General features: G+C 40.0%; 1 protein-coding gene across 2 annotated transcripts; it reads left to right on the plus strand.

Moving 5' to 3' along the window:
• The first annotated feature begins 2,581 nt into the window (after positions 1–2,581).
• Positions 2,582–23,172, plus strand: glud1b (glutamate dehydrogenase 1b). 2 transcript variants are annotated; one of them, XM_074619645.1, is made up of 13 exons: positions 2,582–3,156; positions 8,475–8,555; positions 9,705–9,760; positions 10,300–10,363; positions 11,887–11,981; positions 14,063–14,242; positions 16,258–16,395; positions 17,396–17,533; positions 17,815–17,895; positions 18,516–18,639; positions 20,880–20,971; positions 21,928–21,990; positions 22,144–23,172. In XM_074619645.1, the coding sequence occupies exons 1-13, from the start codon at positions 2,757–2,759 to the stop codon at positions 22,261–22,263; spliced, it is 1,632 nt and encodes a 543-aa protein (XP_074475746.1). In that variant the 5' UTR covers positions 2,582–2,756; the 3' UTR covers positions 22,264–23,172. The 2 variants fall into 2 exon arrangements, with proteins under 2 accessions (XP_074475746.1, XP_074475747.1); XM_074619646.1 differs by lacking the exons at positions 17,396–17,533; positions 17,815–17,895 and having other exon boundaries at positions 2,614–3,156.
• Positions 23,173–24,507: the final 1,335 nt, after the last annotated feature.

Raw genomic sequence — 24,507 nt, forward strand, 5'->3', positions numbered from 1 at the left:
TTAAAGGAGTAGTTTGACATTTTGGTGAATATGCTTATTTGCTTTTTATTGATGGAAACCACTCTCATGTCTGTATGGTAAATATGAAGCTACTTCCAACAGCTAGTTAGCTCAGCTTAGCATGGAGACTAGAGGCAGGAAGAAACACCTACCACCTTTAAAATTCACTTATTAACACGTTTTACATCCATACAAAAACTATGTAAATATGACGAGTTTGGGGGGTTATGTGCTGGACTATTTCTTGGCCGGGAGCAGTAACCTCCTGCCTTTGGACAGAGCTATACTAGCTGTTTCCCCCCGTTTCCAGTCTTTATGCTAAGCTAAGATAATTACCTGCTGTATGTAGCCTCATATTTACCACACAGACATGGAGACGGTTGTGTGGTGTTGATCCTCTCATTTATCGCTACACCAAATGTCGTTTCCCGGCAGAAGAGAGCTGTTCGCAACACAGCGCAGTTTGAGCTGATGAATATTTGTTCACGCCAGAGGGGCGAATTATGCTGTTTTCTTTCCTGAGAATTAAAAGTAAAATTAGAAGTTTAAAGCTTCAGACTTCAAGGCTCTGATTTCAAGCTTTAAAAAATCTAGTCCATGATGGGAAACTTTGGCCAATCACAGGTCATTTCAGAGAGAGCCTGAAAACAGAGCCATGAGGAGGTGCAGAAGTCTAGTTTTCTCTCAGAACACTTGAATTACAATATGCTGAAAGGTTATTATGGAATTTTTGCCCAATGATGCTAAAAATATACTGCTTACTGACACTTTGACTGTGACCAGGGTCTAAAATTAAGTTTTTTCCTCACGTGCCACTGTGGCAGGTCACTGAACATTTCTACTAGCCACACAATTGTTTTGTCTGCCACTTCTGAAGTCTATGTAGAACGCTTTAGAATCGTAAACACTAGGGCTGTGTATTGGCAAGAATCTGGCGATAACATACGTATAATACGTAATATTGCGATATATTGCGGTACTGTAAGCAAGACAATATATCGCGATTTTAAAAAAATCTAATTTTAGGAAAACTGTCATAGTATAAAAAACACACCGCCATATGCATAAAATCTAAGCAAAAATGCAATCAGAATTGTAGGATCTACATTTGCATTTATCAAAGACGGCGCATATCTTTGCAAATAAAAAAAAGTATTGACTGAGTTAATCTTTGCATGTAAACTATTAATTAGAATTCAATAGAGTTTTTGAGAATTGATAAATCACAAAACATAATATTGCAATACTCAATATTTTCGTCCACCCCTAGTAAACACTGATTCAGTGGTAACAGACAGTAGAAATATGGATTATGTAACCTTAATCCCTGACTATTTTTAATTTAGGAAATGCTTTTTAAAAATAATATTTCTTAATATAAGGAATCTGCCATCGTGGCAGGTGGCCTGAAAGTTTTACCTGCCACAGCCAACATTTACCCTGTATTTGGCAGGTGGCAGGTGCTAATTTCATTCCCTGACTGTGACTACATGTGATAACGTGAAATTATCCACAATTATCCTTTAAAACTGTATTACAACCCAAACACATCCTATATATATATTTATATAATTTGACTTATTATTATTATTATTTATCTTTTCATTGCATTTCAATGGTGGAAACTCGGGAACGCGCGCTGTCATGCTTCTCACGGGGGCGCGCCTCTGTTGGTCCTCCTCTTCCGCGTGCAACCTAGTGATGGGAATTCCGGCTCTTTTTAGTGAGCCAGATCATTTGGCTCAGCTCACCAAGAAGAGCCGGCTCTTTCGGCTCCCAAACGGCTCTTCGTTTTACCACTTCTGCCTTTTATAGTTCAGCCAAATTTAGCGCTGTTTTGACCTATTTTGTGTGCACATATATCACTTAAATTATTCAATATAATTATACTAAACCTTATAATTTCTAGAATATCATAATTTTACATGCTGCTTTATTTCCGACTTTATTTCTTGTCTGCTATTCGCGCACCGCACTCCTCTTTCTCTTCTCTTCTCGTTCCTATTGGCTGTGCTCCGGTCATGTGACCGGAACTTGGCGTTCCTTCACCAGATTTCACAATGGCGGTGGCGTCACAAACTTTCTCATTTTACAGCTAAACCGTACACTACAAGATGATTCTGAAAACATTTCAGGCGAGAAATAGGCATTAACGTAACATAATATTGACTCATATTTGATCAGCGCTGCCTAGTTTGACCGTTTGGTCAGAGTTTGCGAGTGATTGACAGCCAGCTCTCATGGACAGCAGCTGGACAGCAGACCTCAGATCAGCTCTTACTGCTTGTTTTCCGCCGGTATGTGAAATCTTACAGATGCCGTTAGGAGCACCAGAGGACACCGGTTGACACAGAGGCACGTCATTTTTTCAGGTTACCTGTTTCATGTACTACTGTCACGATATAGCCACCGTTTTATAAAAATAACTTTTTTTAATCATATTTGCTCCAATCTCGCCTACTTCAGCTTTAATTAAAATAAAAATAAATAATCGGCTCTCGGGCGGGAGCCGGCTCTTATCGTTCACTTAAAAGAGCCGGCTCAATGATAGGACTCGTTCGTTACGACACATCGCTAGTGCAACCCGAGGAGCCCTTCACTGACCCTCCTTCAGCTCGCGCTGCCTTTATAAAGCAGACGGTGACAGGATGTCATTCTCCACTCGGCCAGAGGACGAGACCCGGTGAGGAGCTGCTCACCCTTGTTGTTTAGTTGCCTTCTTCTTTAGTTCGTGTCCACGGTTAACTAGTCTAGTCATGTATCGGTGCTTCGGAGAGCTGCTGAGCCGCTCTGCGGGCTCTGCCCTGGCCTCCTCCGGCTGCGTGGACTCCGCTCTCCCGGTGTCCTCGTCCCTGATGCGGCTCCGTCGCTATGCCGACGCGGCGGACACGCCCGACGACCCCAACTTCTTCCGGATGGTCGAGGGCTTCTTCGACCGCGGCGCCAGCATCGTGGAGGACAAGCTGGTGGAGGACCTGAGGACCAGGGAGACCCCCGAGCAGAAGAGGAACCGGGTCCGCGGCATCCTGCGCATCATCAAGCCCTGCAACCACGTCCTCAGCGTGTGTTTCCCCATCAAGAGGGACAACGGAGAGTGGGAGGTGATCGAGGGCTACCGCGCCCAGCACAGCCAGCACAGGACGCCCTGCAAAGGGGGTAAGCGACTGGACCAGCACTGAACCACTACTGTCAGCTAGCTGTAGCCTGCTACCTAGCATTAGCATTAGTTAGCTAGCTTTAGCCTGCTACTTAGCATTAGCATTAGTTAGCTTTAGCCAGCTACTTAGCATTAGCATTAGTTAGCTAGCTTTAGCCTGCTACTTAGCATTAGCATTAGTTAGCTAGCTGGAGCCTGCTACCTAGCATTAGCATTAGATAGCTAGCTTTAGCCTGCTACTTAGCATTAGCATTAGATAGCTAGCTTTAGCCAGCTACTTAGCATTAGCATTAGATAGCTAGCTGGAGCCTGCTACTTAGCATTGTTAGCTAGCTTTAGCCAGCTACTTAGCATTAGCATTAGTTAGCCAGCTTTAGCCAGCTACTTAGCATTAGCATTAGTTAACTAGCTTTAGCCTGCTACTTAGCATTGGCATTAGTTAACTAGCTTTAGCCAGCTACTTAGCATTAGCATTAGTTAGCTAGCTTAAGCCTGCTACTTAACATTAGCATTAGTTAGCTTTAGCCTGCTACTTAGCATTAGCATTAGTTAGCTAGCTGAAGCCTGCTACTTAGCATTAGTTAGCCAGCTACTTAGCATTAGCATTAGTTAGCCAGCTTTAGCCAGCTACTTAGCATTAGCATTAGGTAGCTAGCTATAGCCTGCTGAATAGCATTAGCATTAGGTAGCTAGCTATAGCCTGCTGAATAGCATTAGCATTAGGTAACTAGCTATAGCCTGCTACTTAGCATTAGCATTAGGTAGCTAGCTATAGCCTGCTGAATAGCATTAGTTAGCAGCACCGTTAGCTAGTTAAAAACACAAAGCAGCTGCTGCCAACAGCTGTTAACATTAGCAGCTGCTAACTGAAGGCAAGGCAGCTTTGTTTGTACAGCACATTTCAGCATCAGGACAATTCAAAGTGCAAAAGAACATTAAGACAAGACAGAAAATAGAAACAAGCTAAAAATAAAAGCTAGGATAGAAGCTGAAATAGAATATAACACAAGAGTAAAAGCTCTAGTGCAGTATAAGATCATTATCTGGTTTAATTAAAGGCAGCAGCAAACAGGAACGTTTTAAGCCTTGATTTAAAATAACTCAGAGTTGGAGGTCCTGCAGGTTTCTGGGAGCTTGTTCCAAATATTTGGTGCATAATAACTAAACACTGCTTCTGCATGTTTAGTTGTGACTCTGGGGACACTAAGCAGACCTGATCCAGATGACCTGAGAGGTCTGGATGGTTCAGAACATAGCACAAGATCAGAACTGAATTATGGCCCTAAACCATTTAGTGCTTTGAAACCAGCAGGAGTATTTTGAAATCAATACTCTGAGACAGGGAGCCAGTGAAGAGACCTCATAACTGGACTGATATGATCCGTTTTCTTGGTCTTAGTGAGGACTCTAGCAGCAGCAGGTTCTGAATCAGCTGCAGCTGTCCGAACTCTTTAGGAAGACCAGTAAAGACGCCTTTACAGTAATCAAGTCTGCAGAAGATAAATGCATGGACTAGTTACTGTTTCCCCTTCCACCATGCACTTAATCACATCCTTGTTTTTTTTTTATTGTGGCTGCTTATTTGCTCGCATGAGACTTTTTGTGCTGTTTACAGTGACCTTCCTGCTCACCTGAAGGTTTAATGTTACGGTTTTGTTTGGTAACTTGCAGGCTAGCAACAAGCTGGCACATCAAACTGCAGCAGCTTAAATCTTCTCACGTTCCAGTGGTTTAATCTGCTTCAAACTGGATGGATTTGTTTCTTGTTAAGACTGATCTAATCTAATGTGTGTGTCAGATGTTTGGTGTGTTGGAGCCCCTGAAGGCATCAGGTGATGTATCATTGAGCATTTCAATTTGGCCATCTCCAATGCACAAAACACATGGTTGACTATTGAAGACCTTTTGCTCATGCACTGTTCTGTCAGGGCAAATACACACTATGTGATCCTCACTCACACATGCTGAAATCCACTGTTTAAACAAGCTCTAGGCTATGTGCAGTGTGTCAACCTTGGGTAGAGCATGGTATGTAATATGACAGTGACATTATGCTCTTTGGTTCAAAGTTCAAGGTTCAAAGCAGAGGCATTATGGGCTACCGCTGCAGTGCACTCTGGGTAATTTGTGAATAGAGGGATGTGATGTATAGGGAAACGGGAGTTGTGAGAGCTGGGAAGGGGGTGGTTGTGTTTCCAGGCACTCCTATTTGTCAGTGGTGTGACAGGTGGGGGAGGGTGCTGTGGAGGGGAGGCACTCTCCATAGAAAGAGACATGCCATTCAGTCAAAGGGCATGTTTGAATGGTGCGGACATTAGCCTGGTGTTAACACTATGACACCCGTCCATTGTACCTTCTTGAAGTAGCAAATGTAGATGTATTCTGGGGAGGCATATTTCTGCTGAAGACATGCACATGGTCAAGCGTGGGCCGTGGGTACTGTGCTGTATACACATGAATTAAAATAGATTAGTAAACTGTCTGACAAGCTGAGTCAGAATCATTTATGGCACCAAGATAAACTTTCTATTTCAGATTTCACCCCAAAACCACTTAACAGTAATAACAGCTCCCCTATTTATGAATCTCCAGGCTGTCCAGCCAGTTTTCAGTGAGAGAGAGAGCGAGCACTCAGAGAAGCCATATATTTAAAATCAATAACATTGAAAGAGCGTCATTGCCACTATCCATCTCATAAAAGCCGGAGAAGAGCAGAGCATCACCTCGATCCAAAGCTAAATCAAAACCCAGCTTGGCATTAACAGTCCCCTACAGTGGTATTATAGTACTAAATATCTTCATCTCTCTCATTTTACCTAATCCATAATCCAAGGTACAGTTAACCAATGGTCACAAATCACAGCAAGTGTTAAGATTTAGTGGCACAAATGAAGTGGGAAAATAACCTTTTCTTTTATTGTAGTGGCCCATTAAACAAGTCTGATTGGTACTTTATGCCAAACTTCTGGAATAGGGGTGGGATAGGAGTTAGAGCAGTTATGTTTCAGTGGGTTTAATAATTGATATAGTGCATAGACCCTTGGCTATGCTCAGGTCAAACTGCAAAGTGCAGATGCTGTTTGTGTGTGTGCATGTGTTGCTCATACCACCCCTTTTCAGAGCCACACAGCTGCTAGGTTTTGACCACACTGCTCCCTACTGACTACTAAATGAGTGTGTGTGTGTGTGTGTGTATGCATTGTTGTTTGCACACCCCTAGCAGATAGTTTGTGGAAAGTTTTCAAGGCATTCAATTTTTGTTTAGTCTGCTGAATTGTCAACATCCTTCTCCTTTCTGTGCAGAAGTGGAATAAATCCGTGGGATATTTCATGTCACTGTTGTCAAATGGAAACTAAGTGCAGAATTATGTCAAAGTTGCATAGATATGGAGGGACTGTATGAAAGTTAAAGACAATAATATCTATGTGACCACGGAGATGCGAGTGACTGCTGGCTTGACCGCACGCTACCGCAGTACGATAACGTTTCCTGTCCATGACAGAGTTAGCACGCAGCTTTAGCTATGATGTCTAGCTCTGCATTTCCTGGCAATGTGTGCAACCGAAAGTGTTTCCATTCTTTATTGGATGTGTAGTGTTTACCACTTTTGATTTAAAATGTGAGGGTGCAGGTCGTATTCACGCGGATCCTCCGCCGTTTTCTGCTTTTTCGTTTCGGCTCACTGGGGCCGGCTGCGGTTTGTTTTGGTTGACGGATACGGAACGGATATGACTTCACGTTACTCAGACTACAACAATAAAATCGGTAACTTCCTTCTACCTCCCCATAGACTCTAATGAAGCAAATATATCGATTCTGGCATTAAAAAAAACTTTCAAAATCGTAAAAAAAAAAATTGCGATACATACAGTAGGTGAATCAATCTTTTTTCCCACCCCTATTATGCGTGCACTAAAGAAAAAAAAATATCAATGAATTAATTAACAATTACTAATACAAGGAAAAATATCATTATGGTGCAAATGCACTGAATAATTGAACCATTAATTTAAATCAAACACCAAAAGTCAAGCACAAGACCAAAAATGTGTTTTTAAAAGGAGTGTAGGTATTTTGCAGGTTGCTTTAGACCCGAGAGGCTTTGAAGCAGAAAGCTCTCGTGTCGGGCCTTCAGGTCTGTCTGTTGAAATGAAACAGTCCAGGCACTCTGAATTTCAGCGTAGGCTCAAGTTTATTTCCCAAAAATCTGTGCTCCATTTCAGAGGAATGTGTTTACAGATGTTTTGGATGTGGTTGCTGTGGTGAGCTGTTGGTTGGGTGTATAAATGGATGGTTGGATGGAGGATGGGTAGGCAGCCAGGCTTTTATAAATTCTTTTAATTTGATCAGTGAGCTCCAGATTGTCTTGTGTTGGCCCCGTGGTAACTCGGCTGATCTTTGGATGAATGGAAATAAAGATAGAAAAGGAGAATCACAGGAGTACTCCTAAAGAGGGACCTTTGTCGAGGGAGGTTTGATCTTTTCTTCTGACTGCAATAACACAAATGGAAGTAGGTGGGCACAAAAGTGGCACTTGAAGATGACATCATAGTGGATGGGCTTTTTTCTTGTGCTTCTGTGTTTTTGCTTCCAGTTGAACGCAGTGCTTTTGTCCCCTGAAAGCAATCTTCCGTCTCCTCTTTGTGCCGTTTGCCCTTGGGTTTCTCTGTGGAAGCTAACTCTGGTTGAGCTATATTTGGTACTGCCAATCTCACACACACACACACACACACACACTGTAACAGTAAGTTGGAGTAGTGGTACTTGGGCAGCCTGTATGGTCTCATGTAACGCCGCAGGCTGGCCCACACATGTTACCATGGCGACATTGGTAAACTCCAGACAACAGGGAGGAATGAGTGAGTCAGAATGGAAAGCTGGGATTGGTTCTTGTGGTCTCCACCCGCCCATCGCTGCTACCATGACTGCCAGGACACAATCAGTGACCTCTGACCTGTTCATGTGGTCTTGTGTGGTTTTAGAGAACATGCTTTGATTACTGGACCAGTCCGGTCTTTGACAGTGTTCTATCTCTGGCTATTCATTTCCCCTTTCTGTTGTTGAGCTGCTCATGTTGTGGAGAAAGAGTCAGTGTAGGCTAATGATTTCCCCACATTGCAGTCTGAACATTTAATCAGTATACAAGGCACTGGAAACTAAATTACAGTACACGTACATTTTGGTAAAAAATGTGTTTAGCATACAAAAAAAACCCAACAATTTGAACAAGTTTTTGTACATTTTGCTTGTTTCCAGTTTTTTTTTGTGTGGTGGCCGAGTTATAAACTTCCCCCTGTATGTGTGTGTTTCCTTCAGGTATCCGTTACAGTCCAGATGTGTCTGTGGATGAGGTCAAAGCCCTGGCCTCTCTGATGACCTACAAGTGTGCTGTTGTCGGTAAGTATTTGAGTACTAGCCTTCCACAAAGCCTCCTGCTGGTTATCCCCTGATCTCCACATACATATTAATACTGTTTGTCTTACCAAGTACTTGTGATTTATACACCTTTATATTTAATGTTTGACAGACACTGCTTTTGACTACACTTGCCAGGATGGCATGCCATGCTATCCATCTTTTGTTTAGCTTCTTTTTCTACTGTTAACACATTAAGTAATGTGAATCTTAATCACATGCAGGGCTTGCCACCAGGATATGGAGTAGCCAGCCAGTGGACAAAAAGTACCTAGCTAGGGGGGGTCGGGAGGCAGGCAAATTGAGAAAGTTTGGCCGTAAAAGCCCAAATTTGGTTTCTCTGGCATATTCTAATGCCACTATTCTATCATAAACACTGATCTTAATTATTGCATATTTTAATGAGTTTGGCCGTCTGATTGTAAACATGCAGTGAATTGTATTTTAGCCCACGCAGTCTGTGAATAGCTATTAATATTTAAAACCACACCTATTCCGGACTGATTAGAACACTTGTAATTAAGAATCATTAGGCATTTATTTATTTATTTATTTATTTATTGACACCTTTACTGTAAGGTTTATCAAGACCAAGGCTGTCAATCGATTAAACTATTTAATCGCGATTAATCATATATGATTGTCCGTGATTAATTACACCTTTTTTATCTGTTCAAAATGTACCTTAAAAACAGATTTGTCAAGTATTAAGTACTCTTATCGACATAGGAGCGGGCAACTATGCTTGCTTTGTGCAAATGTATGTAATATTTATTATTGGAAATCAATTAACAACACATATTGTCCAGAAACCCTCACAGGTACTGCATTTGGCATAGAAAAATATGCTCAAATCATAACATGGCAAACTGAAGATCAACAGGCAACAACAGCTGTCAGTGTGCTGACTTGACTATGACTTGCCCAAAACTTCATGTGATTATCATAAAAGAGGCTTGTCTGTAAAGGGGAGACCTGTGGGTACCCATAGAACCCATTTTCATTCACATATCTTGAGGTCAGAGGTCAAGGGACCCCCTTTGAAAATGGCGCTTATGGAAATCTCTGGTCATGTTTGGCAGAAGCGTGTGAATGTTCTTGTGGTTTTTAAGCTGTATTATTCTCCTCCAGATGTGCCATTTGGGGGAGCCAAAGCTGGAGTCAAGATCAACACCAAGAATTACTCTGTAAGCCTTCTTATGTCAATTCCACCCTCCCCCCACTCACATGCACACATAGAGCACACACAGACATGTTTAACTTTGTGCTGGGATACGTATAGGAAAGCAACAAAGCCTAAGATAAGCTGGCAGTCGTTGGAGGGATATCAGTTTTCCTGTCTTTCTGTCTCTTTCTCACATCCAAACAAACTCCGAGGATGATTCAATCACATTGGAATGCAAAAGGCAGGGCTGCTGGATCTTATCCTCTCATTTTGTTCTTATTGATTAGTGAGAAGACAGAATAATTAAAGAGTGAGATTTAGGAGGGCGAACAGGACATGTTTGTTTACATTCAACTGTTAAAGCATATAATCAAATGTTTCTTTGTATCTTTCTAAATATCTAATGGAAACTATTGCTCTATATGTACGAGACCCTGTTTGGATTGCTGTTAGTAATTCACTGCGTTTTCTTCTTTTTTGTAGCCTGTTTTGTTTAATAACCCTGACTGTCTCAAACTGTAACCAACGTGTTTTTCTTAAACTCTGTACTGTCTATCGCAGGATAATGAGCTGGAGAAGATCACCAGGAGATTCACTATTGAGCTGGCCAAGAAGGGTTTTATCGGTGAGTTTTTATGTGTGTGAATTTTAACAGTTGTTTAAATTGAGTATTCATTTGTCACCCTGCTTGACATTTGTTGCGTGGCAGCGTTCTTGCCGTTATTTGACTCGTTTAGAAATGGCTGTGGTGGTGAGGGATGAATGTGTCCACCCAGAGAAGTAAACATATCCTGTCATCTAGCGCTGTTTATTCAGGTTGGGGTAGCTTAGGGTGCGCCTGTGTCAACTGAAAAGGGAGAGAATTAATAATGGTGGAAAAAGAAGCAGGGGATTGAGTTAAAGGTTCAACTTGATACCTGATATTTACAGGTGGAGAAAAGCAGAAATAATCAATCTCCTAATGTATATATTATATATTTTGTTGGTCATAAGGCATTCAGCCAACTTACATACCTTTTGGGAAGATATTTACATGTGACCTTGGCTGATGACTGTCGAACATAATAATATTACAGATATCAGAAATAAGTTTCTGAATATAGTTGTAGTATTTAACTAGGGATGTCACGAGAAACGACATTTCGGTACCAAGTCGATGACAAAATTCTGAAAACGTGACGGTACTAGTTTTTCTACAGTACCGCAGGTACCGTCAGGGCTTGAGACTAACAGCGTCCCGTTGTTCTGGGGATGATAGAAAATGAGTTTGGGGCGCATCAGGGGACGCACCCTTTTTTTTCCCTGATAATGCTACATTGTGAACAACAAATCTGTGTTGAAATCAGCAGGACGAGAGCTAGTTAACATTACGTTAATGTTTCTTTACATTATGAAGCGTCCAGGCTCTATTCAGTACAACTGGGCGAAGGTAAATTCTAATGTTATCATGATGTGCTCAAATGTAAAATGTAGTTTTTGGCGAGACACTTGAATAAATCCAGTTGTTCGAAGGAGATGTTTTCACAGCAATATAAAATAGATAATAGAGAGGGAATTATGACCTGTTTTAACTTCCTAACAAAACTAGTATGCAAACGGTAATAAAGGAGTGGATGTGGAAGTATATGGGATTTATTGTTTTACTTTTTTTACCTTGGTATTGAGAATCGTGGAATTTCACTGGTATTCGTGTCGACTGCTAAATTTCTGGTATTGTGCCATCCCTATATTTAACTGTTGAGCAATGCCACACATAAACACATACATTGGTTCAGCAGGTTAACAGCCCCTATACCGCCAGTTGTTCACCACAGCCTGGATGTATGCTGATGTTTATGCTGTGTTCAGTTCAAACACAGCAAGGAGAGATATGACACTGTCTGTTATATGCTTGTACACCGCAATAGTTGTCATTTAGTGAGGTTTATATAAGGGCATTCACTAGGGAACTTTTATACACCCTGGAGGCAAAACAGCACCCATTGCATGCCTCACTGCTCCGTTTTGGGTGCCTAGTTATCAAGTCTGAAACTTGGTTTAATGAGAAAAATGTATCATGTTAACCGCTCAGTGTGTACTGTGCATTCCTGTACTGTGACTGACGTGCTCGATTAACTCTCCCTCTCCTTCCCCGTCTCCCTCCACCAGGACCTGGCATCGATGTCCCAGCCCCAGACATGAGCACAGGAGAGAGGGAAATGTCCTGGATCGCCGACACATACGCCAACACCATTGCACACACTGTGAGTTCTCAGGCATACACAACCAATCTGTACGACCTTTTTTAGTACACATTTTAAGATGGGCTAAATTAAAAGGAAGGAGTGAGTCACAGGAAAAGCACGAGCAGTGGTTTCCTGCCTCTCCCTTCCCAGCCGACCACTGGAACATTTCTCCTCTCTTAAAAGCAGTTTCACAAACTGAGGCCTGTGTGTGTGTTTGTTATCAGTTAATCATTCTCCTATCAAAACCTGTCAAACGGGACTTATTTGACTAAAGATGAAAAATATTTACCTGTGTGTGTGTGTGTTTAAGCGTGTGTTCATGTGTGTATCACAGCTGTTTTATGATCTGAATAGTCAAAAAATCTAATAGTCAAATACTTTTGAAGTCAAGAAAAAGTGTAATGGTTAATTCAGAAGAAGTTGGTAAAGTGTTTAGACTAGATCTGAGTGAGTGTGTAGCCAATTTTAAATCCTTTTTTTTTTTTTTTAAATAATTGATAAAATCTGTTATCCAGCAAAAATGTTCTCTGGTTCCAGCTCCTCCAGTTTGAGGATTTGCTGCTCTTCATAAACTGAAAATCTTTGGCTTTGGCAACTTCAGACTAAACAATTAATTGTAAAAATATATCGAAAGATAAATCGATAATGAAAAATGATTGTTACTTGAAGCACTAGTGACAATTTAATTTTGCTGCTACTAATTATTATTTAATTATCGATTTAATCTGCCAATTATATTTCAGATAATTTTTGTAATCTAATGTCACAAAAAAATGGAAAAATTGCAGTCATAACGTTCCCAGAGCCCAAGGTGACGTCTTCAGATGTCTTGTTTGCGGAGTGTTTTGCTGTAATTTCTTTGGCGCTATATACAATATACATATCGCTCTATATACCTGCGTCATTAAAATGTTAATGACTACAAACATTGTAATCCATTGTGGTGGATAAATCTTAACTTTTTTAACCCGCATTTAGTGTCTAGTAGTAATTTTCCCTTTCCGCTCTCCTCTCATTTTACCGAGTCACGTGCCCTCTGTTCCAGAAACCCCTAGCAGGGCTTTGGAGAGGGTGACACATTCCTGCTCTGGGTATCTTGAGGGCAGAGGATTATGGGTAGTGAGTACTGAGGTTCAGTCAGCTGCTGCACTGCACTGTACTGTGGCACTAGACAACCTCTAACAGCAGCCCCTTTTACACAGAGATTCAGTAATACTGTGTAAAGTAGATTTGCCATTATGCCGGCTTTGCTTTCTTACACTGAACCAAACCATGCTGGGATAATGCTGCCACAGTGTGGGATTTAAGATGGCATGCTGGCGTGACGTGTAACACATCAGTGTGTGTACTGTTATGTATAGAAAGGGGCTTGTGTGTATATAGAGCAGTAACACGATGGCCGAAAGCTGATGCAGAAAGTAAATATGCAGTACCACTAGATGCTGGTTCCCAAAAATCTCACACTGTATTGAATCCCTTCAAAAAGTAGCCAATTTTCTATTGAAATTAGGGCTGTCTTGAATACATTTTCTGTGCTTCAACAGCGATATCCGTCTGAGAATAACTAATAATAATTAATGTTAAATATGAATAATGTTGTGGGATTATTCCTTATTTCATGGGCTATTTGGGGATTTATACATTTATTTATATATATATATATATATATATATATATATAACAAAAAGCATGCAAATCCTGATTTAGAGGTCGATTACCATGGCAACGGTCGAAGCTTCGAAGCATTCGGGTCAACCCTAATTGAAATATATATATATATATATATATATATATATATATTTATTTTAATTTTTTTCCTGCAATTTTTGGTCTCAGTCCTGATTTTGTGGCTTTTAATGGGTGTCTTGGTCGCTATTTTGAGGCTCATTGGAGACATTAAGACTTTCAGAATAGTATGTTTTGGGCTGTGTTTGTGTCTCAGTCAATCACACTCAGTCATGTTGGTTGCCGCTTGCTCAGTTCTAAACCCAAATTGAGGCTACAAAAAGTCTCCTGTGGGCTTTGACACAAATACTGTGCATATAATCTACTTCAGTCTATGGTCCATGTGGTCTGATCTTCTCTGTATGTGTGTGCAGGACATCAACGCCCATGCCTGTGTGACAGGAAAGCCCATCAGCCAGGGAGGAATCCACGGACGTATCTCAGCCACCGGTCGTGGAGTTTTCCACGGCATCGAGAACTTCATCAACGAGGCGTCCTACATGAGCATGCTGGGCCTGACACCCGGCTTCCAGGACAAGACCTTCGTCATCCAGGTACACGCATACACACGTGGTTTGATCATAGTAGAAACATTTTAGATGGAAATGTGCAGATATTTGCTCACAGATACTCGCAGGATTTAAGTTTTCATTTGAAATCATGATGAAGGGTTTTAGAGCCTCAATCAGAGCCATGCCATCTGTTTTAGCCCGGCCCTGATCTCCTCATGCCGAGCAGACAGCCGTGAACCGAAGGTTTGTCTCTCTGTTCATGAGAAATGAGTGGGACCAATTAATGGTCTTTCGGTAGAAACTCATCAACCGCAGCCGGCCGCAATGAGCCAAAATCACATAGCAGGAAACAGCGGAGTATTATTTATATTAAAAATATAACGGCTATGAACCAATCAGATTGGTTGATTTGAGCTACCCGTTTTATAATAAACATTAAAATCATGGAATGGCCATTCTTTCTATAAGGATACCTCTGATTTAAACTGTAAATCTGTAAGAAGAGAAGTGCATCTGTGGAGATGAAAAGTCAAAGAGCAGTATCCTCCTTAGCAGTTTCACTTCCACTTGTCACATGGCAGCTCCTCACGTGCCACTGACCCATGGGTAGGGAACCCCCAAGCACTGGCCTCTGCTGTTTTCCCAGAAAGCTTTCTATAATTACCACTTTTTCATGACAACAATGTAGTCTGGTATTTTATGATGAACAACCCCTGTATGTGTAACATTCAAACACATAGAAGAGGATCTGCTCTTGTTCCCTTACAGGGTTCACATCCCACATTTATATATCCTTTCCTTGCTTTATAGAGATTTGCGAAGAGGCCGATTTTTTTTTCCCCCCGCAGCAATAAAGAAAACAATTAGAGATGTTGAAGGGGGATGACGTTTGTGGAGAGGGTATTTGTGTGAGGGATGAGAAGGGCGTCATTGAGGAGGTGAAGAAGTGGTGACAGCAGCTGAATCATGACGTATTTGTTCTAAAAGCTAATCCCTGAGTGTGTTTGAGGATTATGTTGTGCTGAGATTAGATTTTCTTAGAGATTTATTAGTGAGAGTTGAGATCTGTAGCATGGTATCAAGATCAAAGCAGGGGCATGTTTTACTCCTATTGCATTTAAAGCTGCAGTGGGTAGAAATGGAGCAAATGTGATGCAAAAAGTTATTTTTATAAAACGGTCACTATGTCCTGACAGTAGTGCATGAGACAGATAATCTGGAAAAAAAATCATGTGCCTCTGTGTCCTCCGGTGCTCCTAATGGCATCTACAAGATTTCACAGACAGGAGGAAAACAACCAATCAGAGCCGAGCTGGAGCCTTACCGTTTCTGAGCAGCTGTCAATCACTTGCAAACTCCGTCAAACTAGGCAGCGCTGATCAAATATGAATCAATATTCTGTTACTGTAATGCCTATTTCTCGCCTCAAATGTTTTCAGAAACATCTTGTAGTGTACTGTTTAGCTGTTAAATGAGAAAGTCAGTGACCCAGCAGCCATGTTGAGATCAGTTGAGGAAATACCAAGCACCGCCCACCAGCCGGAGCAAGCTAATTTCGTTCCTGGTATGTTGTAGGCTGGTATCATTGTGGGCGAGGTTGCAAATCAGTGATTGGACTGCTTTATGGCAATATTGTGTTTTATAAGAGCTTGGCATCAGTAATGAAGTATCTTATCTTTTCATATATTTACATACATTTTAGATCGTCACCAGGCAACAGAATAATTTGCTCCAGACGGCATCCCTTCTGTCCTTTTGTTTATTTTTTGTTTATCTCCATTTCTCCCCCACATTTACACAAAATATTTAATCAAGCATATGGCACCTGTCTGAGGTCTCATTTCAGGTCATGATTCAATAGATGAGAATGATGTTATAACCTAAACCGGCCACATGGTGGCACCAGAGGAATGTGCGCTGAATCAAAGTTTATGGTTGAGTAAAACAGGGTATAACCATTAACAGTGTTTATTACTGATATTATTTAATGATTAAAAAGTGATTCTCATAGTGATGTTGGACCGTGGTGATTATTCCCTTGCTGTGACTTTTCACAGGGCTTTGGTAATGTGGGTCTCCACTCCATGAGGTACCTGCACAGGTTTGGGGCCAAGTGTGTGGGCATCGGTGAGATTGATGGAGCCATCTACAACTCAGAGGGCATTGACCCCAAACAGCTGGAGGACTACAAACTGGTACTCCCTTCCCCTCACTTCTGCCTCTTTTCTTTTATCTTTTTATTAGGGCTGTCAATCAGTTAAAATATTCAATTGCGATAAATCGCATGATTGTCCATGATTTATCACAATATATCGCAATTTATCTGTTCAAATGTACCTTAAAGGGAGATTTGTCAAGTATTTAATACTCTTATCAACATGGGAGTGGACAAATATACTTGCTTTATGCAAATGTATGTTTATATTATTGGAAATCAATTAACACAAAACAATGACAAATATTGTCCAGAAACCCTCACAGGTACTGCATTGAGCATAGAAAAATATGCTCAAATCATAACATGGCAACAACAGCTGTCAGTGTGTCAGTGTGCTGACTTGACTATGACTTGCCCAAAACTGCATGTGATTATCATAAAGTGGGCATGTCTGTAAAGGGGAGACTCGTGGGTACCCATAGAACCCATTTTCATTCACATATCTGGAGGTCAGAGGTCAAGGGAACCCTTTGAAAATGGCCATGACAGTTTTTCCTCACGAAAATTTAGCATAAGTTTGGAGCGTTATTTAACCTCATTCACAACAAGATAGTATGACATGGTTATTATAGATTCCTTTGGTTTTGTAGTTTCATATGATACCAGTATCTTCGCTCTAGCTTTAAAACTGAGCCCACTACAAGCTAAAAATTGCAAGTTGCATTAAAGAAATTAGTGGCGTTAAAATGAATTTGCGTTAACTTTAATTGACAGACCTACTTATTTCCTTACTTTATTTTTTTTTTATTACTTTTTTTCCTCTGATTTCTCCTCCCAAAATGCATCAGTTTTTCTTTTTTTTAATCTTACTGATTCATTCTCACTTAACATCACGGTCAGATGACTTTTCTGCTTCTGGAAATACAATTTTTTCTACACTATACCCCCCCCCACCCCCCACCCCTCCCCCAACCCGACCAACTGAAACATTCAAGATATATATTTTTCTAATATGTGTGTCTCTGTACTTTCTGCAGCAACACGGCACCATTGTGGGCTTCCCGGGAGCGAAACCCTACGAAGGGAACATTTTGGAAGCCGACTGCCACATCCTGATCCCTGCTGCCGGAGAAAAGCAGCTCACACGCGTCAATGCCCCCAGGATCAAGGCCAAGGTAGACACTCACTTTGATTGCCCCAAGGTGCTGTGCTTTAAGTTTCCATTTGACTCCACATGAGTCAGGACAGGGTTTAAGTTTCATTTGACTTCCCGTGAGTAAAGACAGGGTTTTAGTTTCATTTGACTCCCCATGAGTAAAGACAGGGTTTTAGTTTCCATTTGACTCCCCATGAGTAAAGACAGGGTTTTAGTTTCCATTTGACTCCCCATGAGTAAAGACAGGGCAACTTGTTTGCAGTCATGTGAAGTATGTGTTTGTTTCTTTGTCTCTTTCAGATCATTGCTGAAGGTGCTAATGGTCCCACCACCCCAGATGCTGACAAGATCTTCCTGGAGAACAATGTCATGGTTATTCCTGTAAGCACAAATAACGCACACAGAAATGCAAACTACAACACTGTTTAATTATTACTACCTCTATTACTAGGAATAAGTGTGAATCTTTTTCTTCTGGTATTTTCCCAAACAGTAAGATTAGTGAGTTTTTATTTAGAGAAATACCGAAAATATTTGATAGTTCTCTAATGAAATTTTCCCAGAAGCCACTTGACCAAAATATATGACGAATATTTAATGTTGCAGCAAAAAATACACAATGTAATACACATATGTAAATATAATATCTAAACAAAGACGGTGAAACCCAAACAATAACCATCCAAATTATCTTGAAAACAAGAAGCAAGAGTCATGTTAACTATATTCCAGCCTTTATTGTGTAAGCAACATATTTTTATATTAAGGTCTTTTGCTCATTTTTACACGTTTCCTCAAGCTTGTCAAAAATAATTTCACAAAAGCATTTCATTCACAATTTTTTACAGTCTTTTTATTTTACAGAATAATAATTTTCTTCCCAAACAAAGTCTTAAAACAAACAGTACATAGGGGACGTTTAATCAACAATAATTCAACACACAGAGGAGTGAAGACCAAACGGTAAGATGTCTGATGAGTTGTGATGTTTCATCCTGCAGGACATGTACCTGAATGCTGGCGGTGTGACTGTGTCTTATTTCGAGTGGCTGAAGAACCTCAACCATGTCAGCTATGGAAGACTGACCTTCAAATACGAAAGAGACTCAAACTACCACCTGCTCAGTGAGTACAAAACCGCTCTTTACTTCCTCCATAACCCGCAGACAGACTAGAGTGTCATGAGACACAATCAGAAGATACATTGTCATAACTTTTTAAAAACGCGCGACACAATTCTAAAGCAATATATAAACACCAGAACCAGAAATTACACAGATGTACAGTATATGACAAACGTATTAGGGGCCGTTCACATGTTGTATCTAAAAACACATGGAAAACGCCAGCCGTTCTGCTTTCATCCTTTTATACAAGGTGCTTGGGAGGTTTCGCTCCTGTCGCGCCTGCTGTTATTAAGCAGCCAAAACCGTAGCGCTGCGATGATGATGGTAATTTAGCAGGAAGCTTCACAGACTAACTAAACTCAGTCACATGAGTAACAACCAATTGCCAATTAAAGAAAGTTAAATTTTTGGGATGCAGCAACATGCACTGCAGCATGTTGCTGCGTCCCAAAAATGTAACTTTTTTTTTTTATCTCGGGGCGCAGCCGTCGCACACTCAAAAATAAGTGCTTTGAAACGCTTGCACGGCATCACTCTCAATTTTGAGCGCACAAAAATCGCGGCATGTGAACGGTCCCTTACAAATCAGAAAAGAATATGTAATTGATTTTCCAACCCAGATACCTATTCATGAATTAAAATGGCAGAATGAAGCTTAAATAATCAGTTATTTATAATGATCCATTTTGTAGTTGTTGTTTTTTTGTTTTTTTTTCCCTTCTTTTTTTCTGTGCTTACTTATTCATTATGAGACTGAACCCGTTGTTTCATTTGTGGAAAATCTTCCTCAAACCTCTCCATTAGTTTGCCTTCTACCACAACCGTTACTTTAGGGTATGAAGTTATGGTCACCATATCGGACTTGAGGCTGACTATACTGTCTCGTTGAATTTCCTCAAATTTAGGATATTGTTCCTTCATTGCATTCAGCCATTCTATTACATGAGTGCTATAGAACATGAGGTTGCATTTTTTACCTAACAAAGTGGTATCATGATGCAGAGTGTCTTTATTGTCATGCAGTGTTTTTTTTCTGAATCTTTTCTTTTGTTGATTTTCTTGAGGGTATTTAAAAGGCCTAGAGATAACACCAGTATTGTTTATGCCCAATTTGGCCATTGCCTCTAATAAGAAGGGTGGCAGGGCCATTTGTTTCATTTCTGGAAAATCTTTCACAAAGCTGTCCATTAGTATTTGGCCTCTTACCAAAACCTTTACAGTAGGATATGAAGTTATGGTACCTTCCTTGCACTTGAGGATAATTGTATCGCCCTGTCGCTCTTCCTCGAGTTCAGAATATTGTTCCTTCATTGCATTCAGACATTTTCTTACAAGATTGCTACACAACATGAGGTTGCATTTTTTACCTTCAGCATCTGTATCATAAAACAGAGTGTCTTTATTGCCACGCAGTGTTTTCTCTCTGATGTTTTCCTTTTCATTTTTGGTAGCTCCTTCAGGGTATTCAAAAGGACGAGCAATACCACCAGTAGCCATCTATATTAATACAAAAAAGAACCATTATTTTTTGTAACGCTCCTGATAAATGGTACAACACATTCAGTACTCAGACGTGCTGTGCTGTTATACCTTGTATGTCTCTTGGCGTTGTGATGCTCTGGATGTCTCAGTGAGGCGGCGGATTCTCCGGCTCTGCAGCTGCTTCTTGAAGACACAAGTTAACTCTGTTAACTGTTACTGCACCTTCAGATTGTTTCAGTACATGCTGTGGTTACTGAAAAAGGTGTTTTTCCAAAGACTATTTTGTAAAGATTTAAATTCTGAAGTTTACAACAATCATGGGCAACTTTATCTTTCAATCTTTTCCTGGCTGTCTGTTTTACATCACTGACAATACGGCTCATCTATTTTTAAATGCAAGATTCATTTGTTTTTATTATAACTTAAAAAAATCTAAATTGCAATTCAGTCAACAAGAATTTGAAGGAAAAATAGATGTATTCTTACCGAAACTGTGGCGACTCAGGCAGCGTTGGTGATGTTGCGGTGTAAGTTCGGCAAACAATGGTGTCGGCTGATGTGAAATCTCTGCCCAAGAGGTCTGTTCTCTTGGAAAACTCCTTTCCCCTTTTTTTTATACTCTCTGCCTTGTTCACATACAGCCAATCACAAAATGGCACAGTCATCTTCCCCATATTTGGCCTTATCGGAGAAATTGCAAAACTAGATGAATTGGTATTTCTTTGATGTCTCTAATTTCTCTTTCATTTCTTCTAGTGTCTGTTCAGGAAAGTTTAGAGAGGAAGTTTGGCAAGCAGGGAGGGCCCATCCCAGTCGTACCTACCGCTGACTTCCAGGCCAGAGTTGCTGTGAGTAACATCTGCGTCACACACATAATCACAAACATTCCAGTACCGGGTCTGCACTTGTCCATACTATGTTCGCTCTCACACTGACAAAAGCTTTTATACGTTATATAACTGTCAGCCATATAAATGGGAGCATTGCAACCTTAAACAGAGTTACAACTCACTCAGTATTGTGTGACAAAGTTTATCCTGTTTTAAGATGGTGACCAACCGACTTTTTTTGGGACATACTATACTATGATTTTAATTTAATTTTTTCCACATACTATACAATTACTTTTTTGCGTCTTTCTACACACTATACAATGAATTTTCTTCGACATACTATAACTTTTTTGGATTTTTTTTGGCCATACCAAACCATGACATTTTTTTTTTTTACATACTATACTATGACTTTTTTTCAACTTATTATACCATGACATTTTTTAAATTTCTTTCGACATATATTACTATGACTTTTTTCGACATACTACACAATGACTTTTTTAAATTTTTTTTGACATACTATACTGTGACTTTTTTTCGACATAGGTGTGTCCCAAACTTTCCAGTTTTAATCCTCTTGATTGAAACCGTGCAGACACACCTGAAATAACAAAAATATCATAAAAATGACATGCCACAAAGCTCTCATATACATTTATACATACACTCTCTGAGTAAACATTTCAGCCCTGTAATTAACTAATATTTACTAGATGCTCATGCGCTGTCCAAAACAATGACAAATGCACATCACAAGTTACCAGAACCACGTTGTATCAAAAAAAAGTATTTAATTTTCAAAAGCACTGAATTCTCAATGGTAAAAGCATACAACCAAGCTAATGTTTGTTATTATTGTTAATAATGATACAATTTTGACCCCAACCATTAATCATGTCAGAACTACTTTGCATACTTACGGTTTATAAAGTGTCCTTCTTGAGATTAACATTCATCTTCCTTTGCAGGGTGCCTCCGAGAAGGATATTGTTCACTCTGGGTTGGCCTACACCATGGAGAGATCTGCCCGGGTAAGTGACATAACACAGTCCAAACTGTTTTAGTGAGCAGAACAAGTCTACCAACCATTAAAAGTACTGGGGAGATCTGTAACAAAACATTCATTGAGATGTTTTCAATAACATGAACTGCGTGTTATAACATGTTCTCTTCTGCCTTTCTAGCAAATCATGCGCACAGCAAGCAAGTACAACCTGGGTCTGGACCTTCGGACGGCCGCCTACGTCAACGCCATCGAGAAGGTCTTCAAAGTCTACAACGAGGCCGGGCTTACCTTCACATAAACAGCCAATCACGACCCACACTTTCTCAACCTCCCCCCACCCTCCTGCTATTGATCACCCTCTCCTGCCTCTTCCACCCTCTAAACAGCCTTCAGAACATATCACTGTTTACCGCAGCTCTTTGGATCTTCTACACACGCACACACACACACACACACACACACACACAGCGAGACATTGGCTAGCATGGTATTTATCCTGTGATCTTTGTGCTGCCATTATACTGTATCTGCATCTCTGTTTAAATGTTGCCCTGTTGTAGTTTTTGCCTCAGGTTATATTGAGAAAAAGCAGAGAGAGAGTAACATCCTGTCTCTCCTGCAGCCCTCATAAAAATGTTTATGATATTGTTGTATGGCAGCCATGTTCAGAGCACACATTTTGTGATCGCTGAATGCACGTGATCCTCCTGCTGCGATGTTTCAGTTGACAGCACTACAGATGCCTTATATCAGAAAGAGGTCTGCTCTAAAAGGGAGATGGCCACTTAAATTTAACTTTAAATAAAAGGGATTTAGATTTAACTTCATGTGAATAAAAGAGAATAGTAATTTTATTACTCGAGTTTATCATGTCACTCTTCAGGTGTAAAGGTTCGTAGTAAAGTTGCCAAGTTTAAAGATTCCCAACAATGATTTTTTTTTATTTTTTAGATAGATGCTCATCCCCTCCTTTTTTCCTGCTTTCCCATCGCTTCATCTCATATATTAAAAGTCGCTCCTCCCCGACTCCTCCGCTGGCCAAGAAAGGAGAGCCGGGACGGCGGGAGATGTCACTGTGACCGCCCGTCCCCTGGTTGAATTATTCTCAGTTTTAATCGTCCAGTTCCTCAACACTGAAATCGTTTTGGAGGAAATTACTTTTTATTTTATTAATTTTTTGGAAACCAATAAAATGTTCAGAAAAAGATACAGTGTGTCGCATCAGTTTATTTTCATATTATACTGCCACAAACTGGGCGGACTGTTTAAGGTGTGTTTTTTATTTTTTTCGACATATAGTATGACTTTTAGTTTTTTGACATACTGTACTATGACTTTTGAAAAAAACAAGTTTGACATATTATACTATGACTTTTTTCAACATACTATACTATGACTTTTTTCATAAAAAAGTTCGTCATAATACTATGACTTCTTTTCCTTATATTTTTCAACATACTATACTATTACTTTTTTTTTAAATTTTCAACATATTAAGCTTTTTTTACTATGACTATTTTTCCTTTTTTTTTTAATGTACTATACTATGAGTTTTTTTTCAACATACTATGACTTCATGACTTTTTTCGATGTGCTATGCTATGACGTTTTTAGACCCAATATTACTTTTTTTGACATACTAGACTATACCTTATTTGTGACTTTTTTCGACTTAGGACCTTTTTAGAAATACTACACTGTGACTTTTTTTTTTTTTACATTTTCTTTACTACAATATGACTTTTTTTAATGACATACTATACTTTGACTTTTTATATGACATTTTCATTATATTCTATACTATTGCATGTGTTGTATTTGTCTGCCAAAAGCTCTCATAAATTATAATTTTTAAACACACTTTTAGATCAAGGTCGTTTCACAGCGTCGGCGTTAGGGGCGGGCCATGGGGGTCCAGGCCCGTCCAAAAAGGTCGCTGTGCCCCCTCAGCTGAATTCTCTCCTGACAAAAAACTAAACTGAAATAACAGCTAGGCTATTAGTAAAATTAAGTCATCCAGTTTGGTAATGGAAGGACTTAACACTGCAATGCAAAACAGTGATAGTTTTGCATTTAGGAAACAACTAGGACATGTACTTGGGCTTGATTACATTGTTTTCTATTGGAGTGTCCTAACTGCACAGCGCGGTGTGATGTTTTGTCTGAACTTCTATCGGATACACGGTTCCTATTTTTTCCTGTCCCTCATATTGAGAGGAACGGCTGATTAGTTTAGATAAAATGAGCCGAGAAAACCGGGTCAGTTGTCCTGGATGTAAATTAAAATATGAACTTGATTACTGACACTTTCAGCACAGGCATTGACGCTCGCAGTTATATGTAATAAAGTTCACTAGTGAAACTTTATTACGAGCTCCCTGTCAAAAAATATAACAGCCACCTCACTAATGGTTCAAATAAAACACGAACACACAGCAAAGATACAACTATGGAAACTCTGGGGAATATGAACCGTCAAGACAATATTTCAGTAAGAAGCCTTGTTTGATTAACTTAAATTATAGTTATGAAGAAATCAGTC

This window comes from Sebastes fasciatus, chromosome 20 (assembly GCF_043250625.1).
Source record: "Sebastes fasciatus isolate fSebFas1 chromosome 20, fSebFas1.pri, whole genome shotgun sequence".
Lineage (NCBI taxonomy): Eukaryota > Metazoa > Chordata > Actinopteri > Perciformes > Sebastidae > Sebastes > Sebastes fasciatus.